Source organism: Microcaecilia unicolor, chromosome 3 (assembly GCF_901765095.1).
Source record: "Microcaecilia unicolor chromosome 3, aMicUni1.1, whole genome shotgun sequence".
Classification (NCBI taxonomy): Eukaryota; Metazoa; Chordata; class Amphibia; order Gymnophiona; family Siphonopidae; genus Microcaecilia; species Microcaecilia unicolor.
In genome coordinates, this window is record NC_044033.1 from 107,550,406 (window position 1) to 107,570,607 (window position 20,202).

The window sequence follows — 20,202 nt, forward strand, 5'->3', positions numbered from 1 at the left end:
TGCTGGAAACCTGAAGTTCAGTCAGTAAATCCAGACACCCCAGGTTAAATCCAGCAAGTTCCCACGTCTGCTAGAATAAGACGTCAAAAGAACAAAAACAGGTTACCAAAATAAGGTGGGGCAGAACTTGGAAGCTACACTGAACCTAATTATAATTAAAGACTCAGATGTAGGACACCCAGAGGCATTGTTTGAACTTGGAATTGAAGCATTTATTTGCTGCATCCCTCAGATTTCCAACCAAAGAGAAATTCTAGCAACTAGAGGCGTTACAGGTTATTTTTCTAGAAAATCATGCATTACTATGATTATTCGACCTGCCTTTGATCTTGTGGATCATGATATTATGTTGATGACACTTGCGGATATAGGAATAACTGGTAAGGCTTTAAGTTGGTTTCATGAGTTTTTAACTAATAGGTTGTATAAAGTAGATATGAATAATAGTTTTTCTGAGAATTGGAAAATTTCTTGTGGGGTTCCCCAAGGATCCCCTTTATTTCCAACTCTTTTAAATGTATTTTTGTATAACCAGGGTTTGAATTTGAGAAACATGGGTATACATCTTTTATTTATGCAGATGATATTTCAATTCTAATTCCTATTAGTAGAGAAATTGAATGTACAAGCAGGATTGAATCTGATAGAAGTTTGGATGTCAAAACATAGACTAAAGTTAAATTCAGATAAAACAAAATTTATATGTTTTGGAAATTCATTGAATTTAATAACTTCAAGAATAACTGTGGACCAGAAAAATGATGAATTGTCATCTTGTCTTAAAATTTTAGGGATCATTTAGACAATACATTAACATTAGAGACCCAAATAAATTGCTTAATTAGGAAGACATTTTTGCTCTTAAGGAAATTAAGGGGGTCTTTTACTAAGGCGCGCTCACGTTTTTGGCGTGCACTAGAATTGTAGGTGCGCTAAACATTATAGACACCAATGCATTCCTATGGGCGTCTCTAATGTTTAGCGTGCCCAAAATGTTAGCGTGCGCTAAAAACATGAGCGTGCCTTACTAAAAGATGCCCGCTAAGACAAATGCTTAAATACTTTCGGGAGGATCAGTTTAAAATAATGGTGCAGTCAATTATTTTGAGTCAACTGGAGTATTGTAACATCATATATTTGGGATGTTCAAAACAACTTTTAAAAAGGATCCAAACTATTCAAAACACGGCACATCGTTTAATTTTCTCATTGAAGAAATTTCATAGTATGTCTCAATACTATATTAAGTTGCACTGGCTACTGATTGATGCCAGAATTTTGTTTAAATTGTTGTGTTTTCTTTATAAGACCCTATATGGCCTGGTCCCATCTTATTTTCGTGGACATTTTAAGTTAGCAATAAATATTAGGGACTCTAGGAAGGGATGTGATCACTTTTTTTCTTTCACCTCCCCTAGAGGTATAAAAAGGCAGAAAATCTTTGAATATTTGCTATCCCTTCAAGCAGCTAGGTTTGGAAAAGATATTTCAAATATAACTAGATTATCTGGCTCTTACATAGAATTCAGACGTAATATTAAAACATTTTTATTTAGGAAATATGTACTGAATTCAGTATAGTGTTAATTAGAGAGCTGAAGATTAGATGTATATTTTATTCTGTAATTACTTTGAACGTTAAGTAGAAAGTGAGGTAGGAAATTATATATATATAATTTTTTTAGTTTTTGCTATTGTAATTCCTGGGTATTAACCAGTATTTTATTTTGTAAACTGCTCTGAATTGGAAGGCTAGTGTGGGTAATAAGCTTTTTGTTATTATTTTTATTTCTCATGAGTTTTTACCTCTTAAAAAGCACATAGATGGCCCATCCTGAGGTCTCTAGTGACCACTTCATGGCCGAGGCCAAGGAACTTTATATTCATCGTCCTTGGAATTATTTGCTGTTTCAACACAGTGAATCATGTGCTCCTTAGTACTCTATCCTCACTCAGACACCAAGGTTCTGTTGTACTTTAGTTCTTCATCTATGTTTCCCAGCACACAGTCAGTGTGTCATCTGGAGGATTCTCTTCCGCTGCTATCCCATTATCAATTGGCATACTACAGAGCTCCACCCTGGGTCTTCTCATCTTCTCCCTCTACACCCTCACCTTGAGGTGCTGCTAACTCCTATAAAATTCAAGAGCATGGGCTCATAGGTCCTCCCTCCCCTTTCCTGCCCCAGGCGTGGCCTCAACCATGAACAATCTAACCAGCTTCCGCAAAGCTCTGAAAACACACCTCTTTAACAAAGCTTACAAAAGTCACCCTCAATGATACAAATCATCCCCCAAACCACCCAAGCACACCTAAAACACTTCTCACTCAACCTACCCAACATCCGCCCATCTAAATATCCTCTTTTACCTCAGCTTATGATCAACTGTATTTAAATCATGTACTGACTTTATCATAACCTTACTCTGTAAGCCACATTGAGCCTGCAAAAAGATGGGATAATGTGGGGTAAAAATGCAATAAATAAATAAATACCTCTCCTACCCCTAAAAACAAAATTTAACAACAAAAGTGGCTTGATGGTCTGAACACAAAATCTCACTCCCTCACCAAAATGAGTGGTTCAACAGCCTCAACACCACTCTCTCCTCCTCCAGCCCCTTAAGCATTAAGGGTTTAGCAGCCCCAACACATCTGCCCCCCCCCCCCCACAACACATACAAAGGCAGAGATTTTGCAGCCCCAACATAAAATATCTCCTAATCCCCACAAAAACACTGCCACCATTTCTCACCCTCACCTATCCACGTTTTTCCTTACATATTGTGCCAAACAGCTTTAATTCTTCTCTCTCCCCCTTCCCCAACTCCTTTATGCCTTCCACCCAGTAGCAATATCTCACCAATTTTTTTTATCTCCATACTGTATAATATGCTCTGAAGTTTCCCCTTCTCTCCCCCACCATCCCCACTTTTCCCCTGCTTTCCACTCCATGTCCTACAGTTCCTATTTTCTTCCCCCACCTTCACTCTCTCTCTTCCCCTCATAAAGTATCATTATCTCCCACTGATCCTCTATCCTCTCTGCACACTATGTCCAGAAGATTCCCCCTGCTCTACTCTCTTCCCCTTGATCCCTACCTTTCTCTCCCTTCCTATCCTTATCATCCACTCCTTCTGCTGTTCCACCCATCTCCTCAACACCAGCATTTCCCACCCACTCCCTGTTTCTCCCAGCTGCTGTCTGATCACACAAAAAAATGTTGTCCTACCTTTGTCCTGTTACTGTCTCTCACTCCCTGTCCTGGATGATCTATCATTGCTTAAAGCTCAACAAGGCCAAAACAGAACTTACTTTACCTCCAAAATCCTTCATCCCTCTCTTCTCTCCTTCTCAGCCGCTATGAATAACACAACTATCTTCCTGATCCTCTCGACCCATAACCTGAGCATCTTTGACTTCTCCAAAACACAATCAAAAAGAGTCAATATTTTCTTTACTTCTCTAATATCCATCACTTCCTTTCTGAACTTCTTCACTACCAAAAGCCTTATTCACTTCCTAATCACTTCCAACCTAGACCTTGGGAACCGTCTCCTTACAGGTCTGCCGCTGAATAATCTCTCTTCATTGTTAGCCAATTCACAATTTAATGATTCAACTTATCTTCCAACACCAATATGGTCATATAATCCAGGGCTCCCCAAATGGGGTTGCAAAACCTGCATTTGGGGTTGCAACCTGGTATTCACTCCAAGTTGATATTAGAAAGATTAATTCTTTCCTACTGTTTTGAAAACAATTGGAAGCTTATCTGTTGAAAAAAATTTCTACTTCAGATAATTTTTGTTATCTGTTTCTTTTCATTATTGTGTAATAGTTAATTCCATTACTCCCCCGGGGATCAGTCCAGACAAATGAGTTGTGACTATCCGCCAACAGGTGGAGCTAGAGAACTCTAATGAGTTGTGCCTCATAAGCTCTTGCGCTTAGCAACCAAGCCAGTATTCTCTATCTCCAGCAGGCAGGGTAGCAGCTCTGTGACTTCTGTGTGGCCTCCTGTCCTGCTTGCAGGTTCAGTTGAGTTTGGGGTTGAGAATATCCTGTGCCCAGGGCTGGTCTTAGGCAGAGGTGACCGAGGTGGCTGCATAGGGCCTTGCGCATAAGGGGGCCCCGCGCAGCATGCCTCAAGTCTGCTTCTGCCTTTCTCTGCCTCCTCCCCTCCCGCCCGAGTCTTGTACCTTCCCCCGCTCGCGCCCATCTGCGGCGTTGTCGCTCGATTTTAAAGCCCCGAGGCGGCGTTCTCCCTCCGAGTCCGACACGCCGGCGATTCACACAGCCTGCGTTCTGGCAGCGTTGGGGTGGGGCCTCTCCCTCAGACGCGTCCTACCTCTGCGCAAGACAGGAAGTTGCATTAGAGGAGGCGGGACGCATCTGAGGGAGAGGCTCCGACGCTGCCAGAAGGCAGGCTATGTGAATCGGTATCGGACTCGGAGGGACAGGACATGGGGTCCTTCTGTAAGTCAGAAAATGATGGAGTTGATGAAGCTGGAGTCTCCTGGAGAGGTGTGAGTTCAGAGACATTAATTCCATGGGGGGAGGGCGTTGGAGGCAGACATGGGGGGAGATTCTTAGGCACGTTACAGCCCACAGCAAGAAAGAGAATCCTAAATAATTAAGTACCAATTGAATGCATCATTTCCTAGAGCGAACATGTAAAGGAGGGGAGGGGTTGGATCTGTGTAGGTATGGGGAATCTATAGGAACTGGTAAGGGGAAGGTGAAGTGAGGGCAGGTGGGCGGGAGGTATGGGGGAGGGGGGATGAGGAGGCAAGGGGCGAGGACAGTAATCACATGTATTAGGAATGATCTACTGGAGAGGGAAGTTTGGTGTTTTGTCTGTTGTTGTCCAATACAAAACAGTGCAACATAACTGGGGGGAATTGGTAAAAAAAAAATCCATTGTTGACGGTGGGCATGCTGGACATTTTCTTGTACTTGAACAGTGTTCATGTTGAAGTTATCTGTTTTGTGTATTTTGATCTTTTAGTCAATAAAAAGATTTAAACATAAAAACGAGTGATCATGCGGATGGGCGAGAGTGGGCGGAGGAGACAGGACCCAGAGGGGGAGAAAGCTGCCCAAGAGCTGGGTATGGATGGCTGGAGGAAGAGGGGGGGCAGGGGAGAAGAGAGTCGCTGGGTATGGATGGATGGTGGGGCGGGCAGGGGGGAGGGTAGGGTTGCTGGACATGAGGGGAGGAGAGGGTTGCTGGACATCATGGGTGGATGAAGGGGAGGGCAGGGGGGAGAGGAGGGTTGCTGGACATGGGTGGATGAAGGGGAGGGCAGGGGGGAGAGGAGGGTTGCTGGACATGGGCGGATGGAGGGGAGAGAAGACTGGAAGGAGATGCACATGGATGGAGGCGAGGGAAGAGAGGAGAAATCTGGACATAGATGGAGTGGAGGGCAGGGAAGAGAGGAGAAATGTTGGGCAGGAATGGAAGGAAGGAAAGACGAAGGAGATGCACATGGATAGAAGGGAAGGGAGAAAGGAGAAGTACTGGATATGGATGTAGGGGAGGGAAGGAAAGTAGATGCACATGGATGGAGGAGATGAGGAGAAATGCTGGATATGGATGGAGGGAAAATTGCTGAATTTAAGGGCTGGATCGGAACACTTTGAAGGCAGATGCTGAAACTGGAGAAAGGATAGGGACGGGGCTACAGATGGTAGACAGGACACATAAGGACACAAGAGGATGGGGACGTGTTGAGAGAAAAAATATCTAATGGAAAGAAGGCACTGCATTTACAGAAGACATTGGGACCAAAGCGAATAGAAAAACTAAATGATCAGACAACAAAGGTAGAAAAAAGTATTTTATTCAGAATTTATTAATTGGAATATGTCAGCTTTTGGAAATGTGCATCTGTAATATTTTGCATGTAAGTTTCAATTTTTCTAGTATTGCTGCTTGCTGAGTCTGACTTCTTGAGGTAACTTTCCACAGTTCAGTATTTTGCCTTCATATTTGTTGTGATGTGTTTTTCATGTGTGATCAAGGTGCAGTAGCGCTATAGAAATGTTTAATAGTAGTAGTAGTATTCTGCTAGTGTGTAGTATTTGCAGCCCTTTTTGTTTTTTTTCACTAGGTTGTGTACTGGTGTTTTAGAGCCTGGTGTAATTACAGTGCTGCCTTTCCACACATAAGGTTGTAGCTCGTCCGGTCCTTGGAATTAGTTCTGTTATGGTTTGGTAAGGTTATGAGTGTGTTTTTGCACATATTTGTGCATAGTGTTTTGCAGTTGAGCGATTGTGGTTAGTATATATATATTTGAGCAAACACTTTATTCTTTGTCATATGATACATATCTAATATCTAAATTTAATTAAAAGTCTACAGTATCTCTAATATAGCTGATTTATGGAACATTTGGTACTGTAAATGTGTTGTGGTTTTGTCTTTAATGGGAACCTATGCACTTACATCTTTTTTGGCTACTTGGGGTTGGGGATCTCTGTGTTGCCTCTCTGGTTTGATGGGTTACAGAGTAATAGGGGAATTTGAAAGTACTTTCTCCGAGGACAAGCAGGCTGCTTGTTCTCACTGATGGGTGACGTCCACGGCAGCCCCTCCAATCGGAAACTTCACTAGCAAACGCCTTTGCTAGTCCTCGCGCGCTCATGCGCACCGCGCATGCGCGGCCGTCTTCCCGCCCGAACCGGCTCGTGTTCGTCAGTCTTCTTTTGTCCGCGCTCGGTACGGTCGTGTTTTCGCCGTGTCGGGCCCCGCAAAGTCGACCTCGCGCGTTCGTCGTGTTTTTTGAAAGAGAGAAATGAATACTCCATTCTGTGTGGGAAAAGACTCTTGGTCTTTTCTTTCCCCGCTATTTCCAGCTTTCGCCCCGGTAAGTTTTCTTTCGTCGTCGGGGTAGGCCACTTTTAGGCCTCGGGTCGAAGTTTTTCTTCCCCTTGTTTTTTCGGTGCCTTTTCCGCCATTTCGACTTTTGATCTCGCCGGCGTGATTTTTCCGCCCATGACATCGAAGTCTACCAGCGGCTTCAAGAAGTGCACCCAGTGCGCCTGGGTCATCTCGCTCACTGACAGGCACGCGTCGTGTCTTCAGTGCTTGGGGGCTGGGCACCGCCCGCAGGCCTGTAGTCTGTGTTCCCTTTTGCAAAAGCGGACTCAGGTAGCGAGATTGGCCCAGTGGAACGTTTTGTTCTCGGGCTCTTCGTCGGCATCGGCACCGGGGGTATCGAGTGCATCGACGTCTTCAGCGTCCAGAGCTTCATCCTCGGCCGCCAGTGCATCGAGTGCATCGAGGCATCGGCCCTCTGCATCGGCGCCGAGACATAGGATAGCTGCATCGACGTCGGTGGTACCGGGACCTCATCTGCTGATGTCGTCGGACGGTGGTGCTTCGTCTGGAGTGCAGGTGAGGGCTGTCCATTCCCCTGCTGGTGGCGGTGAGCCTTCGGGTGGGTCTCCCCCTACCCTGAGGGCTCCTGCGGTACAGCCCCCCCGAGACCGACCTCCTTCGGCCTCGGCCCCGAGGAAGCGACGACTGGATCCACGCCCGGAACAGGTTCTGACGTCGACGCCTGCATCGACCTCCATGCCTTTCTCTGCAGCCGCTCTGAACGAGAGCCTCCGGGCCGTTCTCCCAGAGATTCTGGGAGAGCTGTTGCGCCCTACCCCTCCGGTACCGGCGGTGCTTGCGCCACCGGTACCGTCGAGCGTGGCGCCGGCTGGCCCATCGCCCGAGGTGAGGTCTCCGGCGTCGGTGCCGCCGCCTCCCAGGAGGGCTCCCCGACTACGTCGGCGGAGGGAGCTTCGCCGATGCGGGCGAGGGAGTCTACCTCTCAACGCCCCCATCGTGGACGTGGCTCCACGGAGTCGAGTCGGTCACGGTTGCAGACACAGGTCCGTGAACTTGTGTCTGACACCGAGGGTGAGGCCTCGTGGGAACAGGAAGAAGACCCCAGATATTTCTCTGATGAGGAGTCTGAGGGTCTTCCTTCCGATCCCACTCCCTCTCCTGAGAGACAGCTTTCTCCTCCCGAGAGTCTGTCTTTTGCTTCCTTTGTCCGGGAGATGTCTACGGCCATCCCCTTCCCGGTGGTTGTGGAGGACGAGCCCAGGTTTGAAATGTTTGAGCTCCTGGACTATCCTTCTCCACCTAAGGAAGCGTCCACTGTACCCATGCACCATGTCCTAAAAAAGACATTGCTGGCGAACTGGACCAAGCTTTTAACTAATCCCCACATCCCCAAGAAGATCGAGTCCCAGTACCGGATCCATGGGGACCCAGATCTGATGCGCACTCAGTTGCCTCATGATTCTGGAGTTGTGGATCTGGCCCTAAAGAAGGCTAAGAGTTCTAGGGAGCATGCTTCGGCGCCCCCGGGCAAGGACTCTAGAACCTTAGACTCCTTTGGGAGGAAGGCCTACCATTCCTCTATACTCGTGGCCAAAATTCAGTCCTACCAGCTCTACACGAGCATACACATGCGGAACAATGTGCAGCAGTTGGCGGGCTTGGTTGATGCGCTCCCCCCTGAGCAAGCCAAGCCTTTTCAGGAGGTGGTCAGGCAGCTGAAGGCGTGCAGAAAATTCCTGGCCAGAGGGGTGTATGACACCTTTGATGTTGCATCCAGGGCCGCTGCTCAAGGTGTGGTGATGCGCAGGCTCTCATGGCTGCGTGCCTCCGACCTGGAGAATAGAATCCAGCAGCGGATTGCGGACTCGCCTTGCCGTGCGGATAACATTTTTGGAGAGAAGGTCGAACAGGTGGTAGAGCAGCTCCACCAGCGGACCGCATTCGACAAGTTCTCCCGCCGGCAGCCTTCAGCCTCTACCTCTACAGGTAGAAGATTTTTTGGGGGAAGGAAGACTGTTCCCTACTCTTCTAGCAAGCGTAGGTACAACCCTCCTTCTCGACAGCCTGCGGCCCAGGCTAAGCCCCAGCGCGCTCGCTCTCGTCAGCAGCGTGCGCCTCAGCAAGGCCCCTCGGCTCCCCAGCAAAAGCAAGGGACGAGCTTTTGACTGGCTCCAGCAGAGCATAGCCGACATCCAAGTGTCAGTGCCGGGCGACCTGCCAGTCGGAGGGAGGTTGAAAGCTTTTCACCAAAGGTGGCCTCTCATAACCTCCGATCAGTGGGTTCTCCAAATAGTCCGGCAAGGATACACCCTCAATTTGGCCTCAAAACCTCCAAATTGTCCACCTGGAGCTCAGTCTTACAGCTTCCAGCACAAGCAGGTACTTGCAGAGGAACTCTCCGCCCTTCTCAGCGCCAATGCGGTCGAGCCCGTGCCATCCGGGCAAGAAGGGCTGGGATTCTATTCCAGGTACTTCCTTGTGGAAAAGAAAACAGGGGGGATGCGTCCCATCCTAGACCTAAGGGCCCTGAACAAATATCTGGTCAAAGAAAAGTTCAGGATGCTTTCCCTGGGCACCCTCCTTCCCATGATTCAGGAAAACGATTGGCTATGCTCTCTGGACTTGAAGGATGCCTACACACACATCCCGATACTGCCAGCTCACAGACAGTATCTGCGATTTCAGCTGGGCACACGTCATTTCAAGTACTGTGTGCTACCCTTTGGGCTCGCCTCTGCGCCCAGGGTGTTCACAAAGTGCTTGGCTGTAGTAGCAGCGGCACTTCGCAGGCTGGGGGTGCACGTGTTCCCATATCTCGACGATTGGCTGGTGAAGAACACATCTGAGGCAGGAGCCCTGCAGTCCATGCAGATGACTATTCGCCTCCTGGAGCTACTGGGGTTTGTGATAAATTATCCAAAGTCCCATCTTCTCCCAGTGCAGAGACTCGAATTCATAGGAGCTCTGCTGGATTCTCGGACGGCTCGCGCCTATCTCCCAGAGACGAGGGCCAACAACTTGTTGTCCCTCATCTCGCGGGTGCGAGCGTCCCAGCAGATCACGGCTCGGCAGATGTTGAGATTGCTAGGCCACATGGCCTCCACAGTCCATGTGACTCCCATGGCCCGCCTTCACATGAGATCTGCTCAATGGACCCTAGCTTCCCAGTGGTTTCAGGCTGCTGGGGATCTAGAAGACGTGATCCACCTGTCCACGAGTTTTCTCGAATCCCTGTATTGGTGGACGATTTGGTCCAATCTGACTCTGGGACGTCCCTTCCAAATTCCTCAGCCTCAAAAAGTGCTGACTACGGATGCGTCTCTCCTCGGGTGGGGAGCTCATGTCGATGGGCTTCACACCCAAGGAAGCTGGTCCCTCCAGGAACGCGATCTGCAGATCAATCTTCTGGAGTTACGAGCGATCTGGAACGCTCTGAAGGCTTTCAGAGATCGGCTGTCCCACCAAATTATCCAAATTCAGACAGACAACCAGGTTGCCATGTACTACGTCAACAAGCAGGGGGGCACCGGATCTCGCCCCCTGTGTCAGGAAGCCGTCAGCATGTGGCTCTGGGCTCGCCGTCACGGCATGGTGCTCCAAGCCACATATCTGGCAGGCGTAAACAACAGTCTGGCCGACAGGTTGAGCAGGATTATGCAACCTCACGAGTGGTCGCTCAATTCCCGTATAGTGCGACAGATCTTCCAGGTGTGGGGCACCCCCTTGGTAGACCTCTTCGTATCTCAAGCCAACCACAAAGTCCCTCAGTTCTGTTCCAGGCTTCAGGCCCACGGCAGACTGGCATCGGATGCCTTCCTCCTGGACTGGGGGGAGGGTCTGCTGTATGCTTATCCTCCCATACCTCTGGTGGGGAAGACTTTGTTGAAACTCAAGCAAGACCGGGGCACCATGATTCTGATTCCTCCTTTTTGGCCGCGTCAGATCTGGTTCCCTCTTCTTCTGGAGTTGTCCTCCGAAGAACCGTGGAGATTGGAGTGTTTTCCGACCCTCATCACGCAGGACGAAGGGGCGCTTCTGCATCCCAACCTCCGGTCCCTGGCTCTCACGGCCTGGATGTTGAGAGCGTAGACTTTGCCTCTTTGGGTCTGTCAGAGGGTGTCTCCCGTATCTTGCTTGCTTCCAGGAAAGATTCCACCAAGAGGAGTTACTTCTTTCTGTGGAGGAGGTTTGCCGTCTGGTGTGACAGCAAGGCCCTAGATCCTCGCTCTTGTCCTACACAGACCCTGCTTGAATACCTTCTGCACTTGTCTGAGTCTGGTCTCAATACCAACTCTGTAAGGGTTCACCTTAGTGCAATCAGTGCATACCATTACCGTGTGGAAGGTAAGCCGATCTCAGGACAGCCTTTAGTTGTTCGCTTCATGAGAGGTTTGCTGTTGTCAAAGCCCCCTGTCAAGCCTCCTACAGTGTCATGGGATCTCAATGTCGTTCTCACCCAGCTGATGAAACCTCCTTTTGAGCCACTGAATTCCTGCCATCTGAAGTACTTGACCTGGAAGGTCATTTTCTTGGTGGCAGTTACTTCAGCTCGTAGAGTCAGTGAGCTTCAGGCCCTGGTAGCCCAGGCCCCTTACACCAAATTTCATCATAACAGAGTAGTCCTCCGCACTCACCCTAAGTTCTTGCCAAAGGTCGTGTCGGAGTTCCATCTGAACCAGTCAATTGTCTTGCCAACATTCTTTCCCCGTCCTCATTCCTGCCCTGCTGAACGTCAGCTGCACACATTGGACTGCAAGAGAGCATTGGCCTTCTATCTGGAGCGGACACAGCCCAACAGACAGTCCGCCCAATTGTTTGTTTCTTTTGATCCCAATAGGAGGGGAGTGGCTGTGGGGAAACGCACCATATCCAATTGGCTAGCAGATTGCATTTCCTTCACTTACGCCCAGGCGGGGCTGGCTCTTGAGGGTCATGTCACGGCTCATAATGTTAGAGCCATGGCTGCGTCGGTAGCCCACTTGAAGTCAGCCTCTATTGAAGAAATTTGCAAAGCTGCGACGTGGTCATCTGTCCACACATTCACATCTCATTACTGCCTGCAGCAGGATACCCGACGCGACAGTCGGTTCGGGCAGTCAGTTCTTCAGAACCTGTTTGGGCTTTAGGATCCAACTCCACCCCCCGAGGGCCCTGTTTGTTCTGTTCCAGGCTGCACTCTCAGTTAGTTGGTAAATTTTTTAGGTCAATCTCAGTTATGTCCTCACCGTTGCGAGGCCCAATTGACCATGGTTGTTGTTTTGAGTGAGCCTGGGGGCTAGGGATACCCCATCAGTGAGAACAAGCAGCCTGCTTGTCCTCGGAGAAAGCGAATGCTACATACCTGTAGAAGGTATTCTCCGAGGACAGCAGGCTGATTGTTCTCACAAACCCGCCCACCTCCCCTTTGGAGTTGTGTCTTCCCTTGCTTTGTTATGCTACATATGGGACTGACGAACACGAGCCGGTTCGGGCGGGAAGACTGCCGCGCATGAGCGCGCGAGGACTAGCAAAGGCCTTTGCTAGTGAAGTTTCCGATTGGAGGGGCTGCCGTGGACGTCACCCATCAGTGAGAACAATCAGCCTGCTGTCCTCGGAGAATACCTTCTACAGGTATGTAGCATTCACTGAATCTTTTCTTAATATTTTTCCTTTATTCTCCTTTGTTTTGAGAATTGGAACTACTAATTGTAGTGGACTTGAACTGAATAATTTCTGTGGCGGGGGGTTTCATGATAGCATTGTGCTCATTATTTCAATCAGTTTTTCTTTACAAGTTTAGCTTTATTTGTCTTTATTTGAAATTTCATAAATAAACATTTTCTAAAAACTGAATAATCTTATCAATGGGGTGGAGCTAGGGTGGGGCGGGGCTAGGGGCGGGACTAGGATGGGGCCCCACCAACTTGGTCTGCATAGGGCCCCGCACTTGCTAAGACCGGCCCTGCCTGTGCCTATAAAAGTCTAGGTCCCTCCCTGTTCTCCCATTGCCACTACCTCTTTATCTCAGTCTTCCCTTTTTTTTCTCTCCTGCTTCTATCTTAAAATAAAAAAAAGCAGCCACTCCGGTTCTTTTTGAGAGCACTTGTGCTATGGGAAAATTGTGGGGCTTCAGTGCCTTGGAGGTCATGAGACTGTCTGCTTTCTGTGAATATATTTATTACTAGTGTGAATGGCCCGTTTCAGAGAGGAATGAAATGGGCGCTAGCACCGCTTCCCCCCCCCCCTGATGTCTGCGCTGCCACTGTCCCCCTCGCCCTCACCAAGTCGCCGCCGCTGCTCCCCCTCTCCGTGCAGCCAGCAACTCTCTCCATCCACAGAGGTGGCACAGCGGTACAAAATCAGCATCAGGTGTTTGAACGAAGCAGGCGAGGCACCGCAGGAGGCCATCAGGACTGGCAGTTGGCTGTGCAGCCGGTCCTCGCGCCTGGACATCAGTGCCCCTGGAGAAGGACCCTGTAGGAGCGACGTGAGGCGAGAGGAGTGGCTGCAGAGCTGTTTACACAAAGCTGATGTTGTTTTTGTTGGGCCGGTACTGCAGCTTCGGGCAGAGATCGGAGCGGCACGGCAGGTCTGTTGGGTGGGTGTGTGGGCGGGACTGGAGGGAAAGTTGCTGGGTGGAGGGAGAGGGGGGAGCAGCGGCGACTTGGGAGAGGGGGTTTGGGGGGACTGTCGTCTCTCGAGGCGCTCCTAGGGGGGGGGGGTTGTTGATGTGGCGGGGGAGGGGCTTGTGTGATGCTGCGACGGGGGTATTTGGGGTAGGGGATTGTGTGATGGGCGATGGGGGGTAGGGGCTTGGGTTCGGGGTGTTTCATTTGGGGGGGGGCAGTGAGGGTTGCTTTGTAGACTGGGGGAGGAGCAGGGAAACACGCGGAGCGTGTTTCCCTACTCCTTACTCCTGCCCCTCTAGTGTGTGGATGTGGTTGTGATTCGTGAAACCGGATATCTACACCACCATGCAAAACGGAAGTGAGGCTTCATTAGAACGTTGGTGGTGCCTTTTATATATATAGATTCTCTATGTCTGAGCCTTTTAAGTCATGCATGCTGCAGGGGTAAGCTCTTGGCTACCGGTTCCTGCAAGCTTGCTTTACTTTTGTGGACATGCTGCTTTTGCCTATTTTGGCCGTCAGTACTCCATCTCCTGGAGTTCAATCTTGCTCCGCTCTGATGGCGGTTTTGGCGGGATCAGCACCAATGGCTCCTGTGCTCCACGAGGCTTTGGCGGCCATTGTATCAGTGGGATCCTCGCTCACTATTGTGTCCCGGGATGTTGGTTTTGCAGGGGTAGAAATCTCTGCCCTGCCGATTTTGCCTGAACTTGTTTTTTTATTACATCAGGCCTTTTTGTTAAAGTCAGCTCAAGCTGCCTCTCCTTCTTCCCCTCATGTTACTTTTGAGGAGCAGCTTCCTAAGAAACAAAAACTTTCTGTTTCACAGGATTTGGAGAAGGGACTCAGAGGAGGTTTTATCTGTGTATTTTGACTGTCCTAGTTCTGCTGATGGCCCTGACTTGGACATTTCAGAGGCAGACAGGGGTAATGATCCTACTGTAGATAGGCTGTTTTTGAGAGCAGAGTTGCCTCGGTTTACAAAATCTAGGGAGGCTTTGGACATTTCTTCCCCTACTTCTCAGTTCTGTGGTCCTGCTCCATCTATTATGTCAGGTACTAAAAGACCTCCTGTAGCTTTCCATATTCATGAGGCTATGCAGGATCTTATTGTAGCTAAGGGGGAGACCCCCCAATTCTAACCTCCAGGTGGCTTGCACTATGTCCAAATTATATCCCCTTCTGCCATCTGCTTTAGAGCAGTTTGCTTTGCCTAAGGTGGATGCCCTTGTTATGGTGGCTACTAAATGTACCACTATCCCTCTTGAAGGCGGCACTGCATTAAAGGATATGCATGACCACAAGTTTGAGGCTTCCTTGAAGCTTGACTTTCAACTAGCTGCGTTAAATTCTCAGGCAGCAATTTTTTCTTCTTTTGTAGCCAGGACTTCTTTATTGTAGATTCAACAGTTGTCCACGTTGGACTCGCTTCCAGACTTTCTCCCTACCCTAGGGGCGGGGTTGTCCTATTTGTTAGATGCTCTTTATAAAATTCTCCGAGCATCAGCTAAGGGTTTGGCCTTGGCCTTTTTGGTGCAATGCTGACTATAATTGAGGCATTGGGCTACTGATGTGGCATCCAAATCTCGTCTGGTGAAGTTGCCCTTTCGAGGGAAACTACTCTTTGGTGCGGATTTGGAGAAGATTGTTAAAGACCTGGGAGATTCCAAAGTCCAACGGCTATCTGAGGACAAGCCTAAGCCTCATCTCCGGACAGCTAAGTCTCATTTTCGAGAAGCACGGAGGTATAGACCAGGGAAGGCTAGTGCTTCCACTCAACAACTTCACTTTCCTCAGACTCAGTCTCTCTTTTGAGGAGGCAAGAAGCCCTTTTCTGCTTCCTCAAGAACCTCTCCCTCTTCGCAGCCCTTGCAGTGACGGGCTCGAGATTCACTTCTTGTACATAGACATAGGTGGGCAGCTTTCCCGCTTTCACAAGTGGACCACCATTGCTGCAGACCAATGGGTCCTCGATATCATTCTCCATATCTACAAGCTAGAATTTTCAAAGCCACTTGAAGATCTTACAGCAGCTCTGCAAAGAGTCAAGCAGTGCTAACTACCTTAGCCTCTTTAAGGCGACTGGGGGCCACTCAGCCCATTCCTCCTGCAGTGAGGGGCATGGGTCAATATTCCATTTATATTGTCATCCCAAAGATAGAAGACTTTTTTTGCACGGGTCTGGATCTCAGAGGGGTGAACAAGTCTCTCAGAGTGCTGCAGTTCTGCATAGAGACTCTTTGTTCTGTCATAACTTCGGTCCAGCCAGGTGAGTTTCTCATTTCTTTGGACCTCAAGGAGGCATACTTTCATATTCCAATTTGGCCTCCTCACAGAAAATTTCTCCGGTTTGTGATCCTGGGAGATCATTTTCAATTCAAGGCCATGCCTTTTGACCTTGCCACTGCACCTCACACATTTTCAAAAGTTATGGTGGTGGTGGCAGACTTTCTTCACTGGTACATCCTTACCTGGACGATTGGCTAATTCGGGTGCCTTCTTATCAAGAGAGCCTTCACAGTACACAGACAGTCCTATCTCTTTTTTTTCTGCGCTGGGTTAGGTAGTGAATTACAGCAAGAGTCATCTCACCCCCACCCAAACCCTGGAGTTTCTGGGATTGTGCTTCCCCAGATGGGGAAGGTTTTCCTGCTTCAGCATCATCAGCTCAAGCTCAAACAGCAAATTCTCGGGCTTTTCTCTCTCTTCCCCACCCACGGGCATGGGATTATGCTCAGGTTCTTGGTTCTAAGCAACTTTGGAAGTTCTGTCTTGGGCGAAGTTCCACATGTAGCCTCTACAGTTGTTCTTGTTGAGCCAGTGGTCTCCGGTCTCGGGGACTTATGATCAGCTGGTGCAGTGGACGCCTCAGGCCAGATAGAGCCTGACTTGGTGGCTTCTCTCTGTGCATACTCAGGCGGGGTTGCTCTTCCAGTTGGTGTGTTCTCACCTCCGATGCCAGCCTCTTTGGATGGGGAGCCCATTATCTCCACTACTCTGCACAGGGCCGCTGGTCAAGAGTGGAGGCTTCCTGGTCCATCAACAGATTGGAACTTCGAGCTGTCCGGAAAGCTCTAGTAGCCTTTGTGCCTCTTCTTTGCAGTAGGCTAGTGTGCGTACTCTTGGACAATGTAACAACCTTGTCTTACATCAACAGACAAGGAGGAACAAAGAGTGTATCTGTAGCTTAGGAAGTGCGTCTTCTTTTTCAGTGGGCAGAATTGAACATTCCGATGATTTCAGCATCTCACATAGCGAGTTCACTGAACTCGCAAGCAGATTTCCTCAGGAGACTGTCTCTGGATCTGGCGGAATGGCAATTGTCAAAGACTACATTTCACCTAATTTCCACACAGTGGGGCCTTCCGGTTCTGGACATCATGGCATCAGAATTCAATGTGCAAGTACACAGATTCTACAGCCGCTTCAGGGAGAAAGACTCCCTAGGAATGGATACACTGGTACAGCCTACATGTTTCCTCCATGGCCTCTTGTGGGAAGGACGTTGCACATGACTGCACATCATCCCGGGAAGGTCATTCCTGTAGGTCTGGACTGGCCCAGACACCCTTGGTATGCGGACCGCATCCGTCTTCAAATCGCTCCTTGGTTGACTTTTCCACCACAGATGAGCTTATTGCATCAAGGACCAGGATCCCTCCTGCTTTGGTCTAACAGCCTGGCTCTTGAGAGGGCACGACTAAGGAAGAATGATGTTATTACTACTTTCCTGCAAGCTCAAAAGTGGTCCACTTCTTCTTATGCTAGAGTGTGGAGAACGTTTTTGAGAGCTAGTCTGCACAGAATGGTGTTTCTCCATTTTGTGCTTCCTGTCTCAAATTTTATCCTTCCTTCAGGAGGGATTCAAAAAAGACTTGGCTCTCAATTCACTCAAGGTTCAGGTGGCAGCGTTGGCGTGTCATAGAGGCAAGATACAGAACGCCTCATTGGCTGCTCACCCTGATATAGTGTGATTCCTCAAGGGAGTCACTCATCTGCATCCCCTTTCTCTGCAATATTTGTCCTCAGTGGAGTCAAGAGGTTCTTAAGGCTCTTCAGTCGGCCTCCTTTGAGCCCCTTCATTCAGCAACTATCAAAGATTTTACTTTAAAGACTGTATTTCTAGTTGCCATTTTGTCGGCACGGAGAGTTTCAGAGCTTCAAGCTCTCTCTTGCAGGGATCCCTTTCTCCGCTATTCTGACTCGGGAGTTTCCATACAGACAGTTCCGTCCTTTTTGACAAAGGTTGTATCTCCTTTTCATGTCAATCAGACTGTGCTTCTTCCTTCTTTTTCCTCTTTGCGGGACCCCGGAAGAGTTTGACGGCCTCCAAAGTGACAGTGGCTTGATGGCTTGAGGAGGTTATTTCTTCTGCTTACATTCTGAGGGGTAGATCTGCTTCTATGCACGTCAAGGCTCATTCTACCAGGTCTAGGGCAATTTCGTTGGCAGAGATCTGTCAGTCAGCAACGTGGTCTACTTCTCATTCTTTTCATACGCAATACCATTTGTATGTGTCTGCTCGAGCAGATGGTTCCTTCGGGGCCACAGTTCTTGCTGCAGAGATATCACAGTCCCTCCCTCTTAAGGATTGCTTTTGTACATCCCATTTGTCTGGACAGATCCTTGGGATATAATGGAAGGAAAGATTAGTTAGTTACCTAATAACTTTCTTTCCTTTAGTCCCAAAGAACAGTCCAGAGCCTGCTCTTCTGTGATGGTTTCAGTTTTCTCGGGTTCTATATAATTTTGGGTGTTTGTATTGTTCTGGTTCCATTATTTCTAAGGCGCGGGTTTTACCCTTTGTTTCATAGTTCTTTTTCTATTTAGAGACTAGAGATTTTTTTCTCTGGAAGTCACTCTCTTTCAGTGCTTTGTTACTGAATACAGGCTTGGTTGCTAAGCACAGGAGCTTATGAAGCACAACTCATTACAGTTCTCTATCTCCACCTGCTGGCGGATGGTCACAACCCATTTGTCTGGACTGATCTTTTGGGACTAAAGGAAATAAAATTATCAGGTAATTAACTAATTTTTCCTTCTTGTGTTATCTGCTTTGAACCTTTGACTTGACTGCAAGTACTGTTACCATTACCAAAATATGTCATTGGCCTGCACTTCCTGTCGTGTCTGTGCGGGCTGACAGAAGGTAAGGAATGATGGTAGTATCAGCTGCAACACTGAGGGCCAGGAGGAACAGCATGGAGGATAACGTGGGGAGGGGGGGGGGGGTCACATGCTTTCTGTGTCTGTGATAGGGGTCACAGTAACAAGTTTGCTAAGCACTGTTGTAACCCCTCTTCTTGAATCACTGTATTAGCTCCCCATTCAATTCACGTAAAATTCAAAATCCTTCCTAAAACAACATTCACTCTGCAGAGCCTCATTGCCTGTTATTTCCCTAAACACCTCTTTTCCCAAACTTCAATCAAGAGAAGCTGCTGTTTGTTCAAGACTCTCAAGGCTTGTTACTGTAAAGACTTGATATCTTGGAGTATAACCTTGGCACACCAGCACACCTGAAGTCTCTATTATTTTTCTGAAGTTTCTTTATTGAATAAATCACAGATAATTTACTCACAGTCAGATGTTCAGAAGTATTGCTCCAGGGCACAGAGACTCTGTAATCCTGAGAGCTGTTTCAATGGTTGGAGGTGGAGACCTGAAGAGAGGTAGCTTTATTGCAGAGGTGAGAAATAGTTGAGCAGATAGAAGTGGTTCAAAGCTGGGTGACTGGAGAGTGCGATATCTCATTAGGGAGGAGATATATTCAAGGTAAAAAAACAAGTTCATTCCAAGGAGTTTAAGCAGGACAGTGCTGTCTGAAGCAAGATGGTGAATACCTCATGGCGAAAGGGACAAGGACGTCAAGAAGCCTCAAACAGGCTCAGGGAGGAGGAGGCAAGGACCAATAGGGACACAGCCTGCCACCGGCTGGCAAGGGAGGTGCTAGAGGACGGCCCTCGATTGGAGGGGAAGGTCATACCTGGCTGACCTCTCAGGACAGAGATAGTCAGGGCCATGCCTAGGGTCTCCGGTGCCCCCCTGCAGTTGCCCCCCCCCCCCCCCCCGAAAACGATTGCTACACTACCCGCCCTCTTCTCCCCAGATCCTTTTCCTTTGTTGAAATTTACCTCTGTCCGGCAGCAGCATAGCGTTATTGAGAAGGAGGCGGCGCTCCCCCGCCCCAACGTGTCAGTCTTCCCTTCGCTCAGTGGCCCGCCTTCTTCTGATGTCATTTCTGATGTCAGAAGAAGGCAGAACTGAGCGAAGGGAAGACTGACACGTTGGGGCGGGGGAGCGCCGCCTCCTCACTAACGCTACGCTGCCGCCGGACAGAGGTAAATTTAAACAAAAGGAAAAGGATCTGGGGAGAAGAGGGCGAGGTAAGCATGGTGCGGCGGGGCGCCCTCCTGCCATGCTTACCTCGCTTACCATGTTGGCACGGCCCTGGAGATAGTAAGAATGACCAGGAAATGATGGTAGACAAAGGAACCAAGCTTGGCTGAGAAAGAAAAGAGGTCTAGGTAGCAGCGCAACCAATGGTAACAGTTCTTATACAGACAAGTGTGGCTGCATTGCCTGTGAACTACATTACACACAATGCATTGCTCACTTACCTTTGCAGTGAGAACTGCCGCAATGATCGTCCTTAGAAATGAGAATAACAGTAAAAGCATTAAACACATTTTAGGATCACATTATAAACTAGTGCAAGGCTGTCAGAGGACAGAACACTGTTATCC

General features: G+C 48.6%; 1 protein-coding gene across 2 annotated transcripts in view; it reads left to right on the plus strand.

Moving 5' to 3' along the window:
* Nucleotides 1–233: 233 nt before the first annotated feature.
* The window catches only part of OVOL2 (ovo like zinc finger 2), a 65,951-nt gene continuing 45,982 nt past the window's right edge, over nt 234–20,202 (plus strand). Inside the window, exon 1 of one of the 2 annotated variants that reach the window (XM_030196249.1) lies at nt 234–380. In XM_030196249.1, coding sequence (XP_030052109.1) covers nt 305–380 — 76 coding nt within the window. In that variant the 5' untranslated portion in view covers nt 234–304. The remainder of the gene's footprint in view (nt 381–20,202) is intronic. The other variant, XM_030196250.1, reaches the window with a different exon arrangement.